At 44.4% G+C, this 17651-nt stretch overlaps 1 protein-coding gene across 1 annotated transcript; it reads right to left on the bottom strand.

The window, feature by feature from the left end:
* Positions 1-2466: 2466 nt before the first annotated feature.
* Positions 2467-16568, bottom strand: LOC311004111 (protein NLRC3-like; the record flags this gene model as incomplete). The annotated part of the gene is made up of 8 exons (XM_083996058.1): positions 2467-2996; positions 5624-5670; positions 8999-9172; positions 9264-9524; positions 10785-12606; positions 12758-12986; positions 13147-13225; positions 16558-16568. 8 exons carry the CDS (start codon positions 16566-16568, stop codon positions 2467-2469), a joined length of 3153 nt encoding a protein of 1050 aa, XP_083852184.1.
* Between the last annotated feature and the right edge of the window lie 1083 nt (positions 16569-17651).

The following is a 17651-nucleotide window of genomic DNA, read 5'->3' on the forward strand; positions in this document are numbered from 1 at the left end:
TATTATAAACTTTTTTATCTTAGTCTTTCCTTTATTGTCCACAGTGTGGAAATGTGTCTTTGGCTTCACCACATAAAACCACATAAAATCACTAAACCTCCAGTTCGTTATCGTAATGAGTGAATACATTGCATAGTTCAGATAAAGATGTAATGTTGAGTTCTGAGAAATATTGTTTTCAACATACAATTTACAAGTTGAATAACTCCCATGTTATTTGAAGTAAAAAAAAAAAGTTTCATGATTGTGGAGCTAAGTAAAGAAAAAGAAAAAAAGAGCATATCTTATGTTGTAAAATATATTTTGTGTTTATTGACAACATATAGTAGTGGGGAGGAAATGTTATCTATGAGACTATGTTTGCGCTATGTGAATAGTCGCCTGTAGGTGGCGCTTGCGCTATGTAACTGGTTGAGTTGTGTGTAAAAAAAGAAAGACCAGAAGAAGTGGTTAAAACAGCAATAAGTGTGTCAGTGTTGCTCTGTGTTAGCATTATGTAAAAGTGTTTGCATAGACAATTAGCAGGGACATATCAAACGTCACAGTCCAAAAACGGTTCTCTTTGACATCTTCTCTAGTGAACTTGATGTTTTGTCCACTGAGTTGATGTGTTCAGTGAAAGGCTGTACATCTTGGGTTTTGATCTTCACCCATGTGTCATCCACATACCTGAACCAATGGCTTGGAGGCGTTCCTTTGTAAGAGTTTAGGGCCTTGTGTTCTACCATTTCCGTGTATAGAGTGGCCACAATGGGGGATTGGGGGATTCTTATCGATCCAACATGTGATCTGTTTGTTGATGTTTTGATGGAGACACTTCCAACAGAGGTTCTGTCACATGACTGCATTTCAAATGTAGCCACTAGCGACGTTTGACTCCGTTTAAAGGACAGTTCTGGGCAAATTCAACTTGTGGCTGTATTTTCCTAGCATTTTAGGTCTAAAAGAAGGAATGTGAAAATTTTCAGGTTAATTGCTCCTGTTTTGGGGCGGTGCATGGCGCAGTGGTTAAAGCGGCTGCCCCATGTCGAGGCTACAGTCCTCAACGCAGGCGTCCCCGGTTCGAATCCCGCGTTGGGCAGACCTTTCCTGCATGTCATTCCCCCTCTCTCTGCCTCCCCCTTTCCTGTCTATCTATACTGTGTGCTATCAAATAAAGGCAAAAACGCCAAAAAAATATACTTAAAAAAAAAAAATTGCTCCTGTTTTGCGGTAGTTGTGTCTGTCCCCGCATCGCCACGGCAGCGATGAATGGGAGCAGATTGAAATTCTGCTGCTTAGGCTGTTTACATCCCTCAAAGCCACAGACGGCGTCAGATGGCTATAAAACATGCACCCAGAAGTTTATTTACTTCAAGCAAGTCAAGAGGTGATATTCCTGTGTTTATGACACAAATAGGAGCTTCCGACTGCACGTTGTCACATGACCAGTGTAACCATGGTGGGTCAACTCGGCACAAGGAGAAGGACAAGGATTTACAGCTTTATTTTACTCCAACCTGCGGTCGACAGTTCATACACAAAATGTCGTCATCCGTCTTTTTGGCTCTCGCCCTCAGCCATTGTAATCATTTCTGTCTGTTACACATTTTTCTCTAATACTTTCAAAGGAAATTACAAAAACATAAACTGTCTGTAAAACATGGGGTGTGTATTGAATGAATGGGGAGCGCCATCCTGTGGCAAAACAAAGACACACAGCATTTGCTACATTTAAAACTGTAAAAAAATAAAAATAAAACCACAAACCTGCGGGCGACAATTCATACACAAAATGTTGTCATCCTTTTTGGCTCACGCCAAACATACAGAATGACACTCGTTAGTCTCTGTAACGCCGACATCTGCAACACAAAGTAGCCGGCAGAACTTGCTCCGAACTTAAAAACTAGAGAAAAACAACTGATAAACATATTTACATTCTCTGTGCACATTTTTCTTCACACATTCAGTGACTTAAAACCACATTTACATGGAAAACAACAAGAATATGAACTCACCCGTCCCTCAGGCATAGTAAACATTTCTGTGAGGGGAAGAAGGGAGGGGCTACAGAAACCTGGAGGACTGCGGGGGCTCAGGAGGGACAAAAAGAAAGCAAAATGTCCTCTCACAGGTAAAAGGAAAATAAAACTATAAGATAAATGTATATGTTTGTTTATTAATTCATTTATTTACTGATTCTTTTTTAAATCACGTTTTTGTTTATTTCACATCAGATTAACATTCATGGATTAAATCAGTTGATTTTTTAAACTCTTCTCAGTGATTCTCGTAAACTTCTTCTTGTTTTTCAGGTCCCAATGATTTTTCTGTTACCATGACGCTGATGAGTTCATTATTAAACTGTATTAATCTCTGTCCTGTGAAAACGACGTGGATGAGAGACAGAGACAGACGTGTAGAGACTGAACTGTCTGTTCAACAAAGAGAAGGTTTCTGTGACAGGAGGAGACTCTGGTTCACTCAACACAGACTCACTGAGGAATCAGAACTGAGGAAAAACCCAGGATACAGAGGTTGAGTGAAGGTGGTGTTGAAGGTGTAGAGGCAGATCAGTGAGTCAGAGGAGACTCTGTAGAAGGACAGAGAGCCAGCAGGACAGTCCACATACACTGCTACTTTGTTAGAGACAGAGGAGGAGGAGGAGGTGATAGGTGTGTCTCTGTTATTGTGCCTGACGTAGTAACGACCATCACTCAAGCAGATCAGACTCCAGGACTGATCGTTCATTCCAAACACACAGTCATCACTGTTTCCTTTCCTGCTGATTCCTCTGTAACTCACTGATATATCAACGGTTCCTCTCCACTCGACCTCCCAGTAGCAGCGACCAGTCAGACCAGTTGAACACAGCAGCTGAGGAAACGGGTCAAATCTGTCTGGATGATCAGGATATGACTGATCCTCCTCCACCCATGTCGCCTTCCTGTTGTCGTCAGACAGTTTGATCAGTGTGTTCACTGTGTTTGTGTCGATTGTGAGTCGACAGGAATCTGATGGAGAGAACAAGACACAGCTGCAGTTATTGATCATGTGATCAGTTATTGACAGTTTGATGAAGACTCATGAGGTCAGTGATGTGACAGTGTGAAGATGGTTGAATGTGCTGCTTTGTTTCCAGTAGGGATGCACATTTTGAAAAAAATTTCTGACCGATAACCGACGCTCGTTAACCGATTATGTAAGGGATAATGTATAGTTCGGAGGTTGTGAGAAATATAGTTGTGAGGTTGTGAGTTGTGAGGTTGTGAGAAATAAACCCCTTCAGGTTGTATGAAACCCCTCCGCTTCGCGTCGGGGTTCCATACAACCTGTCGGGGTTTATTTCTCCATAACAACCGACCAACATTATCCCGCTTAGAACACGGCCTACAACTAAATCATTCAATAATGTAACACAAAATAATGATAAAAAGAGATGTTATTCATGTAAAATTAGACCGTTGCTCGGGACGCCGCTCTGACCAGCGCAGCACAGAAAAGAGAAAGTATGCAGGATATTTACTTTATGTTTCATTTTTACCGTCATTAAACAGCTTCGGACTAATTGTGATGTTAGATAAACGACTTGTAACCTGTTACAGGAAGAGTGGAGGCTCCTTATTTCCACATCGTGGCTGAAAAGTAAACCTGCATCAGAACCTCTGACCCGGTGTCACAGCTCCTCTCCTCTCTGTAGCTCCGCGACACAAACGCACCCCATAATCTCTTGTTTATGACAGATACGACTACACAAAACACATCGTAACGTGTATGGTAATCCATCGATCCACTGATTGATTATCAAAGGCTTCAAATGCACGAACGGGAGGAGGCTCAGCAAAACAGCGGCCGTGACCGGACATGCAGAGTCGGCCGTTGCTATGGAGTCCCTAGCAACGGTCCGCACAGCGGTGGTCTATCGAGAAATAAACACCGCAGAATATTGGTGACTGACCAATCAGAATCGAGTATTCAAGAGAGCCGTGTTCTAATAACCGTTAACCGATAAGATTACGACGCTCCAATTTTTTTTTTAGCCATTAAATACACACGTGCGCTGTGACAGCTGATCAGTGCCACATCCACTCTGCTCTGTCTCAGCTGATCGCTCATATGGAGGTTAGATCGTCCAATGTAGAACTGTTTTAGTTACAAAGTGCAGCCAAACACCAGACTGAAGGAGCAGCAGAGCTCCTCTGTGGAGCTGCAGGAGAGCTGCATCAGCGTCCTCTTTTATTTCTTTTTTTTCTTTTTTTTTCAGCGCCGTTGTTACAGGTGATGCACATCTATGTCTGTGTAGCTGCATTTATGGTCTGACCTTCCTTCATGGGGGCTGCTGCACATACTGTCAGTCCTCCTGTGGAACTTTTTACCGCAAGATATGACTGAAGGCATGTGGAAATCTGCACGTGTTGACACGCCCCCATGAGTTGACGACAAGGAGCTAATAAAAAAAAAAAAGATAGTATTAATCGGTCAAAGTTCTTGTTATCCGTTAACGGTTATACAACAAGTAGTTCCGACCAAGCAATCTGATTGGTCAATAAGACATTTAGAACGTGCTCAAATCAGCATTACAGCACGGCTGACTCATCACTGAAAATATTACTTCGCCATGTCATGTTGTTTACACATCTCCATGGCAACATGGATTTTTCCCCCTTTTATTTTAAAAAACGTCATTTATTACTCGTGAAAATAAATCACAAACTACATTGACCTCCTGTAGGTTGTTCCTGTCAGCTGCCAAAGTCACATTTATAGAACAATTATGTTATTTTATTTTTTGTATATAAAATATATTGTTATATTGTAAACTTCCCCGTTACAGCCAAGAGGATTGTCTCAGTCCCATGTTACAAAGTCGGAGAGACACGAGTTGTGATTGGATAAAACGGAGGTGATTACCTGTATGTTTCTCTCTCTCCCTCTCTCTCGCTTGCGCCTTTTGGGCTTTTAAATAATCTGGAGTAATCGTTTGGCTTTCTCTATCAGCTGTGTCGGCGACACGGTGCTATAACTTCATTTACATGCAGAGTTTGCGGTTGTAGAAGCTACATCTGTGAAAGGAAAAAAACGGCATCTTTGTTATAACTTGGGTGAGTTTGTGCAGTGTTGATTTAGTTCGGGAAAGTCCGAGACCGCGTTAAAACATGAACGTCAGCTCAGAGTTCACTCATCTGGGACTAGAAAATCATTTCTGTTGCTAGGTCGTTACTAAGGTTCGGACTATTTGCTGTAGAGGTGAACTAGGTTCCACTACACATAGGAGTCTACTGACGTGACTGATTGTGTTTCAGTTATTAGTCAGACCCCATTTATTTCCATGGAAACGGGAAGCACACTCGCAAAAAACTTTAACTTTTGAGAGCAAAACGTCCATCAACATGAATATTTATTTAATTATACGCTTTATTTTGTTGGTAATTGTTGTATAATCGCAATATTACCCTCGAGTGTGTGCTTAAACGTGATTTGAGCACTTCAGTGATGCTTGCGGACCTCGGCGCAAGCGCCTTGGTCCTGACCACATCACCGTCGTGCTCAAATGACGTTAAAGCACACCCTCTCGGGTAATATTGCTTAATTAAACATGTGCATCCCTCGTTTCCATGAATCAAAGTAAAAACAGACTTACACTTCCTCAGACCTGGTGTCAACCATGGGACTCCAGCAGGCTCCACCCTGAAAGGAGGAGGGGGGTCAGAGCAGCACCTTCTCTGTCAGCATGCACACATGGACATTACATGGCTCTCACACACACACTGTTTTATCACTGTGTTCACATGGAGGCTGGTATGTATGGATGAACACTGAGCACAGAGAAGAAGGAGCTGGAGTCTTTATCTAGTGATGATACAGAGCAGGAGGAGACGAGGAGGAAACACTTCATCATGTCTTTTCTCCATGTGATGTCACTGCAGTGTGAGACACACACTTTCACTCTCTGACTCTCAAGCTGCACAAACACACATCACAGCAAAGAAGATGAAGACACAACAGGTGGAGCTGACCAGCCCAGATATCCCACAATGCACCAGGAAAGACGAGTGCAGCTGTGAACAGTGGATGGTTTCAGTGTTTGATGAGGAAGGAAACACACTCAACACGTTTGTTAGAGCTCAGTGAAACACACAGAGGGCCCTAGTTTCCTAGACCGGGCGAAGTCTAAGTTCAGCGCAGCTTCGCCACGCCAACGGGGTGTGTCCAGGTCCATTTCGCAAGTTTGCTGGGCCGCGCAGTCCGACTTACGCCAGCGCAAACCCTCCCCTCGTCCCTCCTACCGCCGCAAACGGCAAAGGGGGAGGAGACAGGGCGGGAGGGAGACAGGAGGAGGAGAAGTGGGATTAACACAGCCGATTCGGATCTTCACCAATCAAATGAGCTCCTCTCCTCACCTTTAACTGCGCCGCGGGCGATGCGCGCTGCAAGTTTGTCATTTTATACTTTGACATGGACGGAGGAGACAGCGACGCCAGAGGCCGAACCTCTCCCAGGAGGAAACAGCTGTTTTGGTCCGGAGGTCCGAGCTCAGAGTGACCAATAATGAGTTTACTAATATCCTTAATCAGGTTTGATCTGATACACTGAGAACAGCTGCCCTGCTAAAAAACAACAACTAATAAACTAATAAAGAAACTCACATTTATTCAAACCCTGTGTGAGAAAGATGAGAGGTGTACACTAATCACAACATAAACAAACACCATGCGGGATGAAATCAGCGTAAAGGACTCTCTCTCTCTCTCTCTCTCTCTCTGTCCGTCCCTTTTTTTTTCTTTTTTCTCTGTGATAGAGATGCTGAGTATACTGTAGTAGGCTATATACTGACTATCTGATACCCAGGCTGTTGTGGTGGGCTAAGAGAGATGATGATTTGTGTTTTGTTTTTCATTACGGCTGCGTGACGACGTGGTCGCTTGCGCTAATGAATTAATAAGTAAATAAATAAATAAAGGGGATCAGGGCACAGTGCGTATCTCAACACGGCAGCGACATGCAGTCATCCACCGTCACAGTCCTGCTTGGGACATCCGCAGCTGCTTTTCAGTGCCAGTTCGTCCCTGCTGTGTTAATTCAGGTGGAGTTTCCATTGCGTGCCGACAGCCTTTGATCTCTGCTTTGATCTGACGTCAGATGTGACGGGACAATCTATATAGATATAAATTCATGTGTTGATTCCATTAGTTGCATTAAATAGTGGTTATTGTGGATATTTATTGCATTGAAATGTGCCTGGAACTGTGGAAATCTGCCTGTGAGGTCTTGGTGACGTGTGTGCACTGCACGTCAGTCAGCCAAACTTCCACTGCACCTGCTGCGCTCCGCCCTGCGCTGAGAGTAGACCTGGTTGGAGGTGGCGAGCTTTCAGCGCAACCTCGGCGGGACATTTTCGCACGAAACTTCCACTGCACCAGGCTGAATCTGTGACGCCTCCCCCTGCTGCGCGGCCACGCTTATCTCAGCGCAGTGCGATCTACCAATCTGCCAATCTGACTTTGCGCTAGGCTGCGCTGGTCGAAACTTGCATTAGACCGGCTGCGTTACCTTGCGCCACCTGCGCTGCGCCAGCAAACTAGGGCCCAGAGAGTTTAGTGAGAAACACTGAGTGTGAACACAACTTGTGTTTGTTTGAAGAAAACTCCACAGGAAGCTGAAGAATGAGGCTGTGAGCAGGTTTCCACAGGAGCCACAGCAGCAGTGAGTGGATGAAGGAGCTCTAATAGAAACCATCTGATCACAGTGACAGGTCGGATCAGGATCTCATGATCAATGACTCTGTTCTTCTCTGCTCTTCACACAGATCAGCTGCAACACACTGACTCACTGAGATCAGTCACATCATGTGGAACAAAGCAGCCGTCCTCAGGAGCAGTCCTGAGCTCCATCAAACCTGTCCACACATTTTGACTGGACTTGAAGTCAGAGTCCAGAGGAAGCAGAGAAACTGTAGAGCAGAGAGAAGCAGGCTCAGCTCAGAGCACATGGACTCAGACAGGAAGTGAAGCTCCAGCTGCTGGAGACTTTCATTAAGGAGCCACTTTGTGGCTTCATCTGATCTGGAGTCAGCACACACACAGTCTGAAAACAGTTGTTTGATCACACACACATTCAGCCACAAACACTGATTATTACACTGTTCACTACACTCACTCTCTTCTGATTGACAGCTCCAGGCCTCTGGACAGTGAGGACACCTGGATGTCACACTGTGATTGACTGTCTCCTCAACACAACAACATCAGTCTCATCTCATCAGGACAAGACCAGGATCTCAGAGAGACTGAGCTGATTATTGATCATCAATATCTGACCAGACAGAGACCTGATGGTGCCGCCTGGTTTCTGTCTCTTATTTCCTCCTTGGTTGGAGACGCTGGGAGACGAATGTCTCTGAGCAGTGGACATGCTTTGATTCTTGTTGCTGTGTTGTTGTTAGTGTGTCCACACTCAACAGGTGTCTAGAGTCTCTGGGACTGTTCAGGTCAGACACTCTGTTGGTTCAGGAGCAGTTCAACCAGCTGCAGCTGAAATGTTTCTTGATACACTCTGAAATAAAGTCTGGTCAAAACATCTGGAGAGACTCAGAGCACAGCTGCCAACAGCTGCTTTCATCACTGACATCTCTTCTCCTGAATATGACACAGTGAGTCATGATGAGACACTGAAGTCATCATGAGGAGAAACTCCTGATCCCAGTAGTTCATCACTGTGACTGATGAAAGCTGCACAGCTCATGTTTGAAACACTCTGAGACTTTGGCTGCAGTATAAACTGTGTTGGGACGAGTCAGACTGTGACAGAGGACGTCAGTGGAGTGGGCGGAGCTTCACTGTGGCCTACACCACCTCTGGATATGGTCTGAGTGATGGGATCTGATGTCATAAATGCATGGATTACCTGAGACAGACGTTAATACCAGGTGTGACCAGGTGTGAACGGGGCCATAAAAATGTTCCAGCTCCTCCTCCTCTATCAGACAGTGTGTGTGGCTGCAGCAGCCTCTCCATACCTGAGAGAGTCCAGTCTCCAGTCTGGATCCTCCCGTCCAGCAGACAGCAGCTTCACTCCTGAGGCTCCTGGATGGTTGTAGCTCAGGTCCAGCTCTCTCAGATGGGAGGGGTTGGAGGTCAGAGCTGAGGCCAGCGAAGCACAGCCTTCCTCTGTGATCAGACATCCTGATAGACTGAACACACACAACAACACACAGGAACCCTCTGTCAACACCTGCTGCTGTGTTCAAGTAGCATCAGATAAACAGCTGGATGGATCCTCACCTGAGAGTCTCCAGTCTACAGTGTGAACTCTCCAGTCCACCAGACAGCAGCTTCACTCCTGAGTCCTGCAGGTCGTTGTTACTCAGGTCCAGAGTCTCCAGTCTACAGTGTGGACTCTCCAGTCCACCAGACAGCAGCTTCACTCCTGAGTCCTGCAGGTTGTTGTTACTCAGGTCCAGGTGTCTCAGACTAGAGGACTGGGAGCTGAGGACTGAGGACAGAGCTTCACAGCTTCTCTCTGAGAGGTTACAGCTGCTCAGTCTGAAGAGATGATAATGAGGAATTAAAGAAGAAAGGGGTTTATTATCTGTTCTGTTGAAAGACCGAAGTGTTTGTATGTATGGATGTCCCGATCCGATATTGATTTATGTCCGATATCAGCCAAAAAAACTAATATCGGATTATATCGGACTGCATCTAAAATCTCCGATATAAACGCTCCGATAAAAGCAGTCCATTATTCCGCTCCAGCACTTCTGTCCCATATGAATAGGTGACTCTCGTTCACACTCCAACACAGTAGGTGGCGGTAATGCACCTTAATGCGCCGCCTGCCAGAGAAGAAGAGCGCCCGGCTCCAGCATGCAGAGATCACATGATCACAACAACAACAGCGTGTGTGCGATTCATCCATCTTAATATAATACATCCATGTGCGATTGTAGCAAGGAGAAGTGATGTCGGCTGTGTGGCACGTAGACTACACACACACACACAGACACGGGTGCATGGACAGGTCGGGCTTGCCCGCTAATAAACGGTAAATGCGCTATATTGCTCTAAATGTACAGTTCAAATTAACTACAGACGGGGTCGGTGGTCAGATTCTTCTGGAGGAAGACCAGCTGGTCCACATGTTGAGCCGTGTTAACAGTGCTAAAGCCAGAATTAAATTAACAATGCTAATTTCTGTTAGCCCGTCTATGGCATTTTACATTATACGTTAGCATTAAGCTAGCGGGCTTTATGCTTAGTTGTGACACTGGCTGTGTGTTTTGAACGTTGTTTCAAACTATGTGGGTTTGATTAAACATCTTTGATGCTTAAATATTGCTGCTTAATATATTGCTTTACTCCTCTTTTTATTTTATGTATGCCATTTTTACTGTAGGGCAGGCTATAATCTTCAATTTGGAGTGACAAATAAAACCTTGAAGCAAGAAGATTTTGCCTTTTGTTTGACATTGATGTACATACAATAATTCAATAACAGTTGTAAATAAGGTTTATTTTTTTTATATTTTACAGTTCAAAAGTAAGCTCAGTACTGTCTGTCCTATAGAAGAACATGACAGCGGCAGCCTGTCAGTCAGCAACAGGAGGACTCTCCTTTGTATTAAAATTTGAAAAATATAAATAATCGTTTTGTTCACCACCCCTAATATCGGATCAATATCGGTATCGGGCCGATATTGAAGGCTGCAATATCGGTATCGTATCGGAAGTGAAAAAGTGGTATCGGGACATCCCTATTTGTATGTAATGATGAATAAATCCAACTATCTCTACACTTACACTTACATAACTTTGTTGGAGGCTTTGCCTTTGACCACTGGCAGCAACCTCAGAAGAGCCTCCTCTGAAGCAGAGTATTTCCTCAGGTCAAACTCATCCAGATCTTCTCCTGATGACAGTAAGATGAAGACCAGAGCCGACCATTGACCAGGAGACAGTTCATCTGTGGAGAGATGTCCTGACCTCAGGGACTGTTGGATCTCCTCCACTAGAGAACGATCATTCAGTTCATTCAGACAGTGGAACAGGTTGATGCTTTTCTCTGCAGAGGGAATCTCTTCAATCTTCTTCTTGATGTACTGGACTGTTTCCTGATTGGACCGTGAATCACTTCCTGTCTGTTTCATCAGACCTCGTAGGAGATTCTGATTGGTCTTTAGTGAAAGACCCAGGAGGAAGCGGAGGAACAAGTCCAGGTGTCCATTTGGACTCTGTAAGGCCTCGTCCACAGCGCTCTGGTAGAAGATTGTCTCTGCAGAATTGACTCCTGTTGTTTCAGTCTTCTTCTTCTTCTTCTTGGAGGTTGTTTGTTGTTGTGACATCAGGTTGAGTCCAGAGTTGATGAAGGTCAGATGGACATGAAGAGCAGCCAGAAACTCCTGAACACTCAGATGGACGAAACAGAACACCTTGTCCTGGTACAGGCCGCTCTCCTCTTTAAAGATCTGTGTGAACACTCCTGAGTACACTGAGGCTGCTCTGATATCGATGCCACACTCTGTCAGGTCTGATTCATAGAAGATCAGGTTGCCTTTCTGCAGCTGCTCAAAAGCCAGTTTTCCCAGAGACTCAATCATCTTCCTGCTCTCTGGACTCCAGTGTGGATCTGTCTCAGCTCCTCCATCATACTTGACCTTCTTCTGTTTGGACTGAACCACCAGGAAGTGGATGTACATCTCAGTCAGGGTCTTGGGCAGCTCTCCTCCCTCTCTAGTCTTCAACAGCTCCTCCAGAACTGTAGCAGTGATCCAGCAGAAGACTGGGATGTGGCACATGATGTGGAGGCTTCGTGATGTCTTGATGTGGGAGATGATCTCTCTGGCCTGCTGCTCATCTCTGAACCTCTTCCTGAAGTACTCCTCCTTCTGGGGGTCAGTGAACCCTCTGACCTCTGTCACCATGTCAACACACTGAGGAGGGATCTGATTGGCTGCTGCAGGTCGTGTGGTTATCCAGAGGCGAGCAGAGGGAAGCAGGTTCCCCCTGATGAGGTTGGTCAGCAGCACGTTGACTGAGGTGGACTCTGTCACATCAGTCAGGATCTCAGTGTTGTGGAAGTCCAGAGGAAGTCGACACTCGTCCAGACCGTCAAAGATGAAGACGACCTGGAACAGATCAAACCTGCAGATTCCTGCTTCTTTGGTTTCAAAGAAGAAGTGATGAACAAGTTCCACCAAGCTGAACTTTTTCTCCTTCAGCCCATTCAGCTCTCTGAAGGTGAAGGGAAATGTGAAGTGTATGACCTGGTTGGATTTGTCTTCAGCCCAGTCCAGAGTGAACTTCTGTGTTAAGACTGTTTTCCCAATGCCAGCCACTCCCTTTGTCATCACTCTTCTGATTGGTCGGTCTCTTCCAGGTGGAGCTTTAAAGATGTCTTCTTGTCTGATGGTTGTTTCTGGTCTGTCTGGTTTCCTGGACGCTGTTTCAATCTGTCTGACCTCATGTTCATCATTGACCCCTCCAGCCCCTCCCTCTGTGATGTAGAGCTCTGTGTAGATCTGGTTCAGAAGGGTTGGGTGTCCTGCTTTAGAGATCCCCTCAAACACACACTCAAACTTCTTCTTCAGGGAAGATTTGAGTCTACGTCCACAAACTGGAGCAAAATATTCTGAATGAAAACACAAGATATAAGATCAATAAGAAAATATAACATTTTAATTCCTCTAAATAACAACTATGAACATGTTTCCCTCCATGTGTTCATGTCAGTGAACATCTCATTTGTCCATCATGTTGAATCTTTAGAGAAATCCTCTTACTGCTCTGCAGACGCTCAGCCAGCTCCTCCTGCTTCATCCTCCTCAGGAAGTTCACTGTGATCTTCACTAATGCCTCTCTGCTGCTCCTCTTCTGCTCTTTATTCTCACCGTCCAACACCTCCTCATCCTCCGTCCGACTCCCTGAGCATTCTGGGTAATCTGGACTCAGAGCCTTGAGGATCTTCTTCAGCTCGTTCTTGACAAAAGTGACCATGTTCTCCTCCAGCAGCTGGAACAGAAACTCTATGAGTGACAGCATCAAACTAAAACCATGGAGCCAAACATCAGATCCATGTTGGACAGACGGACAATCCACTGGTGTCAAAGTGCAGCATGGAGATGATGGTGAACACAACAGATGTAACAGCAGCTGTTGGACATGTCCTCACCATAAATATGGAGTCCAGGTGTGTTTGATGCTGCTGGGCAGACTGACCACTGGGAACCTCTGAGCTCTCCTGGTCCACTCTGTGGAGGAATCAGTGTCAAGTCAACATCAGGACAGAGAGATAATACAAGATGGACTTTATATGTCCCCTGAGGACGTTCACAACAGACAGAGACACTTTGGTTTCAGACCTGGTCCAACAACACGTCGTACAAACTGGTTCTTTTCTACAATAACCTGAGTCTGACTGTCAGTTACAGCTTACATCTGATCAGCTGATCCACGTCCTCCTTTAAAGTTAACGACAATGCCCTTTGAGTGGTCGCTCTTTAAAGACAGACAGCTGGGTACAGGAGAGTCTGGTCTCTGCTGCTGGATCCTGAAACAACAACACAACTCATGTTTAACAGTTTTAGGTTTTCAAAAGAATTCTCTGCCAAGTTATTTCAAGGGTTACAAATGTGAGTGACTTCCTTTTTCTACATTTTGTAACAATGGGCCTCATTCACCAATATCTCTTTAAATTCATTCATCTTCTATCCAGCTCATCCTCACTAGGGTGGAGGGTGAGCTGGAGCCTTTCTCAGCTGACTTTGGGCAGGAGGCGGGGTTCACCCTGGACAGGTCACCAGTCTATCACAGGGCCAACATATACACACACACATTCACACCTATGGGTGATTTAGAGTCACCAGTTCACCTGCATGTCTTTGGTCTGTGGGAGGAAGCTGGAGAGAACCCACACATGCACGGGGAGAACATGCAAACTCTACGTCAGATTCATGAACGTGTTGTTAAATCAAGAATGTCAGAGAAGGTGAGTTGAGAAGGAAAGTTAAAATGTCCAAACAAAAATCTAAAGGGAGCGTCTGACTTCAAACATTAAAAGAACTTTAATGCTGAAGTGGAGCGACTGCTGCAGGAAGTGAACAAAAAGCAGCTGTTATATTTAGTAGCGTCAGCAGTGGATGCAATAACAGAAAATAAGATGCATGGGATGCTGTCAGTCATTCACTGAACGTGTGTCTGAGTTATAACTTAGTTTTTATGGAGAATCATTGAAATGTGACTCCACAGGAAGAACGTTCAACAGAAACTCAAAACCTTTGAAATGTAGTTTTGTCTTACATCTGATCAGCTGATCCTCGTCCTACTTTAAAGTTAACGACAATGTCCTTTGAGTCGTTGCTCTTTAAAGACAGACAGCTGGGTTCAGGAGAGTCTGGTCTCTGCTGCTGGATCCTGAAACAACAACACAACTGATAAATGTGCATGTTGGAGAAAAACCGATGTGAAATATCTTCAATCTTTTAATAAACACAACAACTGACTTTTAGAGAGAAAAGTCTTTCTGACTGTTTTAAACTCTGACCTTTGACCTGTGGTCTGGCTTTTGGTTTTAGAGGGAGGGGCTCCCTCCTCTCTGTCCTCACACTGATCCATGCTGCTGAGCTCACATCCACATCAGCTCACACACACTTTGTAGCTTCACCTGCAGAGGAAACACACATCATTCATCTGCACAGCAGCTCACATGTCCATCATGTCTCCAGCTGCTCCTCCACTGATTGGCTCTTCTCCTCTGCTTCATATCATTGTCAGCTGAATGCAGTCACACAGCAGTGAGGAAGACGAAGCTGCCATCAGCTGCTCTACTTCTACTATCAGTCCACTAGATGGCGTCATGAAGCTGCAGTGAAGTGAAGAGCAGCCCAGCAACATGATCCATGGACCACTGTTTCCATCCACTGACACACACAAGGACTGAGATCCACTGAGTTGATGTGACACAGTCTCTGTGTGGACAGCATCCCTGTAGAAAACCACTGGATCAAACAAGCTACACACACAACAACTGGGCCACGATTTATTTCACCCCACAGCTCCACTATCACAACAACTTCCATCAGGAGTTTTTTAAAAACCCTTTCTTCTTTTTTATGGCAGCAAATAGTAACATCTATTGTCTTCTGGGGTCAAAATGACCTCAACTGGTTTGACTGCTAAAAAGCACAAAACATAACATTATCACACATATTTGTGTTATAAAACATATCAACATTCATTTCCAAACATTTAACAGCATACATTCAATCTTTCTAACTAACTTTTCAGAAGGAATCTTCATTCAGAAACAGTCTCTCTTTCTGTGGCAGCTGCCCCTCACCCAGCTGCCCCTTGCCCAGATCCTGGCCCATCACTCTAAAGCACGGGTTTTCAAAGTGTGAGAGATGTGTGCCACCCCCTCCCCACCCCCCCCAAAAAAAGAGAATTAAACATATAGCGTATTTATCATCAGTTACTATGACCAAAACTATATTTGATTCATTAAACATAAATTGGTCTTTCCTGTAGGATTTGTTTGATTTACAGTCTTGTTTCTCAGCATTTCATGACAACATAAAGCACTGACAAATAAACCTAAACATTGATATAGAACTCTGTAACACACTCATCACACAAGCAGCTTCATGCTCTCCCTGTGTGTCATCTGGGAAGCAGACAGTCTGAGGTTGAAGTTTATATCAATGCACCGATGAGTCTGTGACAGTTCTCCACTGTACGTCTTGACCACATGTCAGCTGTTCAGCTGTAGTAGAGGAGAACCTTTTTTTGTGTTCTGTTCTTTTTTAGGAGCTCTGGTAGATTGCAGCTTTATGCGGGAGGACACGTGGTGCTACTGCTGATCCAATGTATTTGTCTGAGCTTGGTCACTGTGAGAGGCACCGGGTCGCTTTGAGCTGCGTTCATATGAAGTTATAGCTGACGCAGATTATTTTTCTAACCGGAATAGTTCCACATACGTAGTGCTACATTCAGCCGAGCCTGAGGCCGGCTGAGCTCCGCTCTCCCTGACACATCAGTCGAGCATAATCGCAGCCTGTGTGTTACAAGATCGTGTTTTATCATATCGCAGTATAATTGCAAATTATAGGCTACTGCAAAAACATTAATCATTTAGCCCTATGTGCAAGTGACATGTAACTCATCTATTGTTTGAATATTTACAGTTTTTCTTTTTCTCAGGTTGCGCCCCCCCTCAAACTCAAACTCTCTGGCGCGCCCTACAGTTTGAAAACCCCTGCTCTAAAGGGTTAGTGCGCATTCTGCCCTCCACAAATCCATCCACTAACTCTGCTTCTGCTCTTATTCCAGCGCTTCTACCGACAACATCCACACAACATGGCGGACACGGTTCTGTCGGTCCAGACTTTACAGTTACAGCTCTGACTCAGCTACAGTAACATTATAATAACACAACAACAACACAACGACAAGTTGAAGGGCAGAGAACTCAGGTAACAACAGGTGTTAACGAGGAAAACATTCAGACTGTTCACCTTACCTTCACACGACGAAATAGACTGCGACACAACCGCTGGGTAAAAATAAACTATGAAAGTTGCCTCACCTGTTTGACATGAGGGCGAGGTCTTACCTGGACAAACCTGCTCTACTGCTCTTTGCTCCATTTCTCTCTCTCTCTCTCTCTCTCTCTCTCTCTCTCTCTCTCTCTCTCTCTCTCTCAGTTGATAAACTAAACAAGTGTAACCCTGCTCCATGTTGCGGGTTAAAGGTTCATTCTTCATAAAACATTTTTTTTAAAAGACAGGACAGTGAGACCATTAATTCACAGATACAAAAAACCTGTCCCCAGTAACACAAGGGCAGGCAGAACCAAAGTCCAGTAAAGGAACAAAAGTGATAACCAAACATTTCAAACAATGCACCACAAAACATCCATACAAATAACATAGCACAAAAAGTAAGGACATTTGTGTTTGGTAGACTATATTTTTTTTGTAACAATGCTTCTTGGAAATAAATCTTATAGCATTGGAAAGCCTGTTTCTTACCCTTTTAAATGGTGCTATACTTGTGAGGAACATGCATTTGAGGGGTGAGCAGCAGAGCTAAGTATCTGGGTTGTGCCCATGAAAAATGTGCCAAATCTTTTCTGCTAAGTCAAACAGCTTATTCTGCTATTGACTCTTGTTTGGTGTTTGGTGGATTGGATGATTGAAATGTGAAGAAACAAGACATGTCTGCAATTTAACAGTTTATTCATTTAACAAACAGGAGCAGTAGCGTGTGGAAGAACCATACACAGCCACAACAGCCTGGCACCTCCTACTGTTGTCGTATTTTTTTATGAAAAGTGACATAAAAGTTTGAAAACAAGACCAATGAAAAGAAAGTTATGCCACCTTTAAAGATCAAGTCAAGGTAAGTGAACAATAACCATACTACATTTTTATGTTGTTTTGTGTTGACTTAAATAATCAAAGTATAGTCATTTTATGTTCTTATGCTTCAATACAGCATTATCTCTGCCATCTGCCATCATTTGCCTCCAAAAATTACAGCATGCTCTTTAGCACCACTTAATGGATGAGAGTGTGCACTTCAACAGGTTCTGAAGGAGAGCAGGGTGTGAGCGGTGAACGGGAGATGGGAGTGAACTATACATGACGACCCTTATAACAGCTTGGTCGCACTGGACGC

The sequence above is a fragment of the Trachurus trachurus genome (assembly GCF_905171665.1).
Source record: "Trachurus trachurus genome assembly, chromosome: 21".
In the NCBI taxonomy this organism is placed as follows: Eukaryota; Metazoa; Chordata; class Actinopteri; order Carangiformes; family Carangidae; genus Trachurus; species Trachurus trachurus.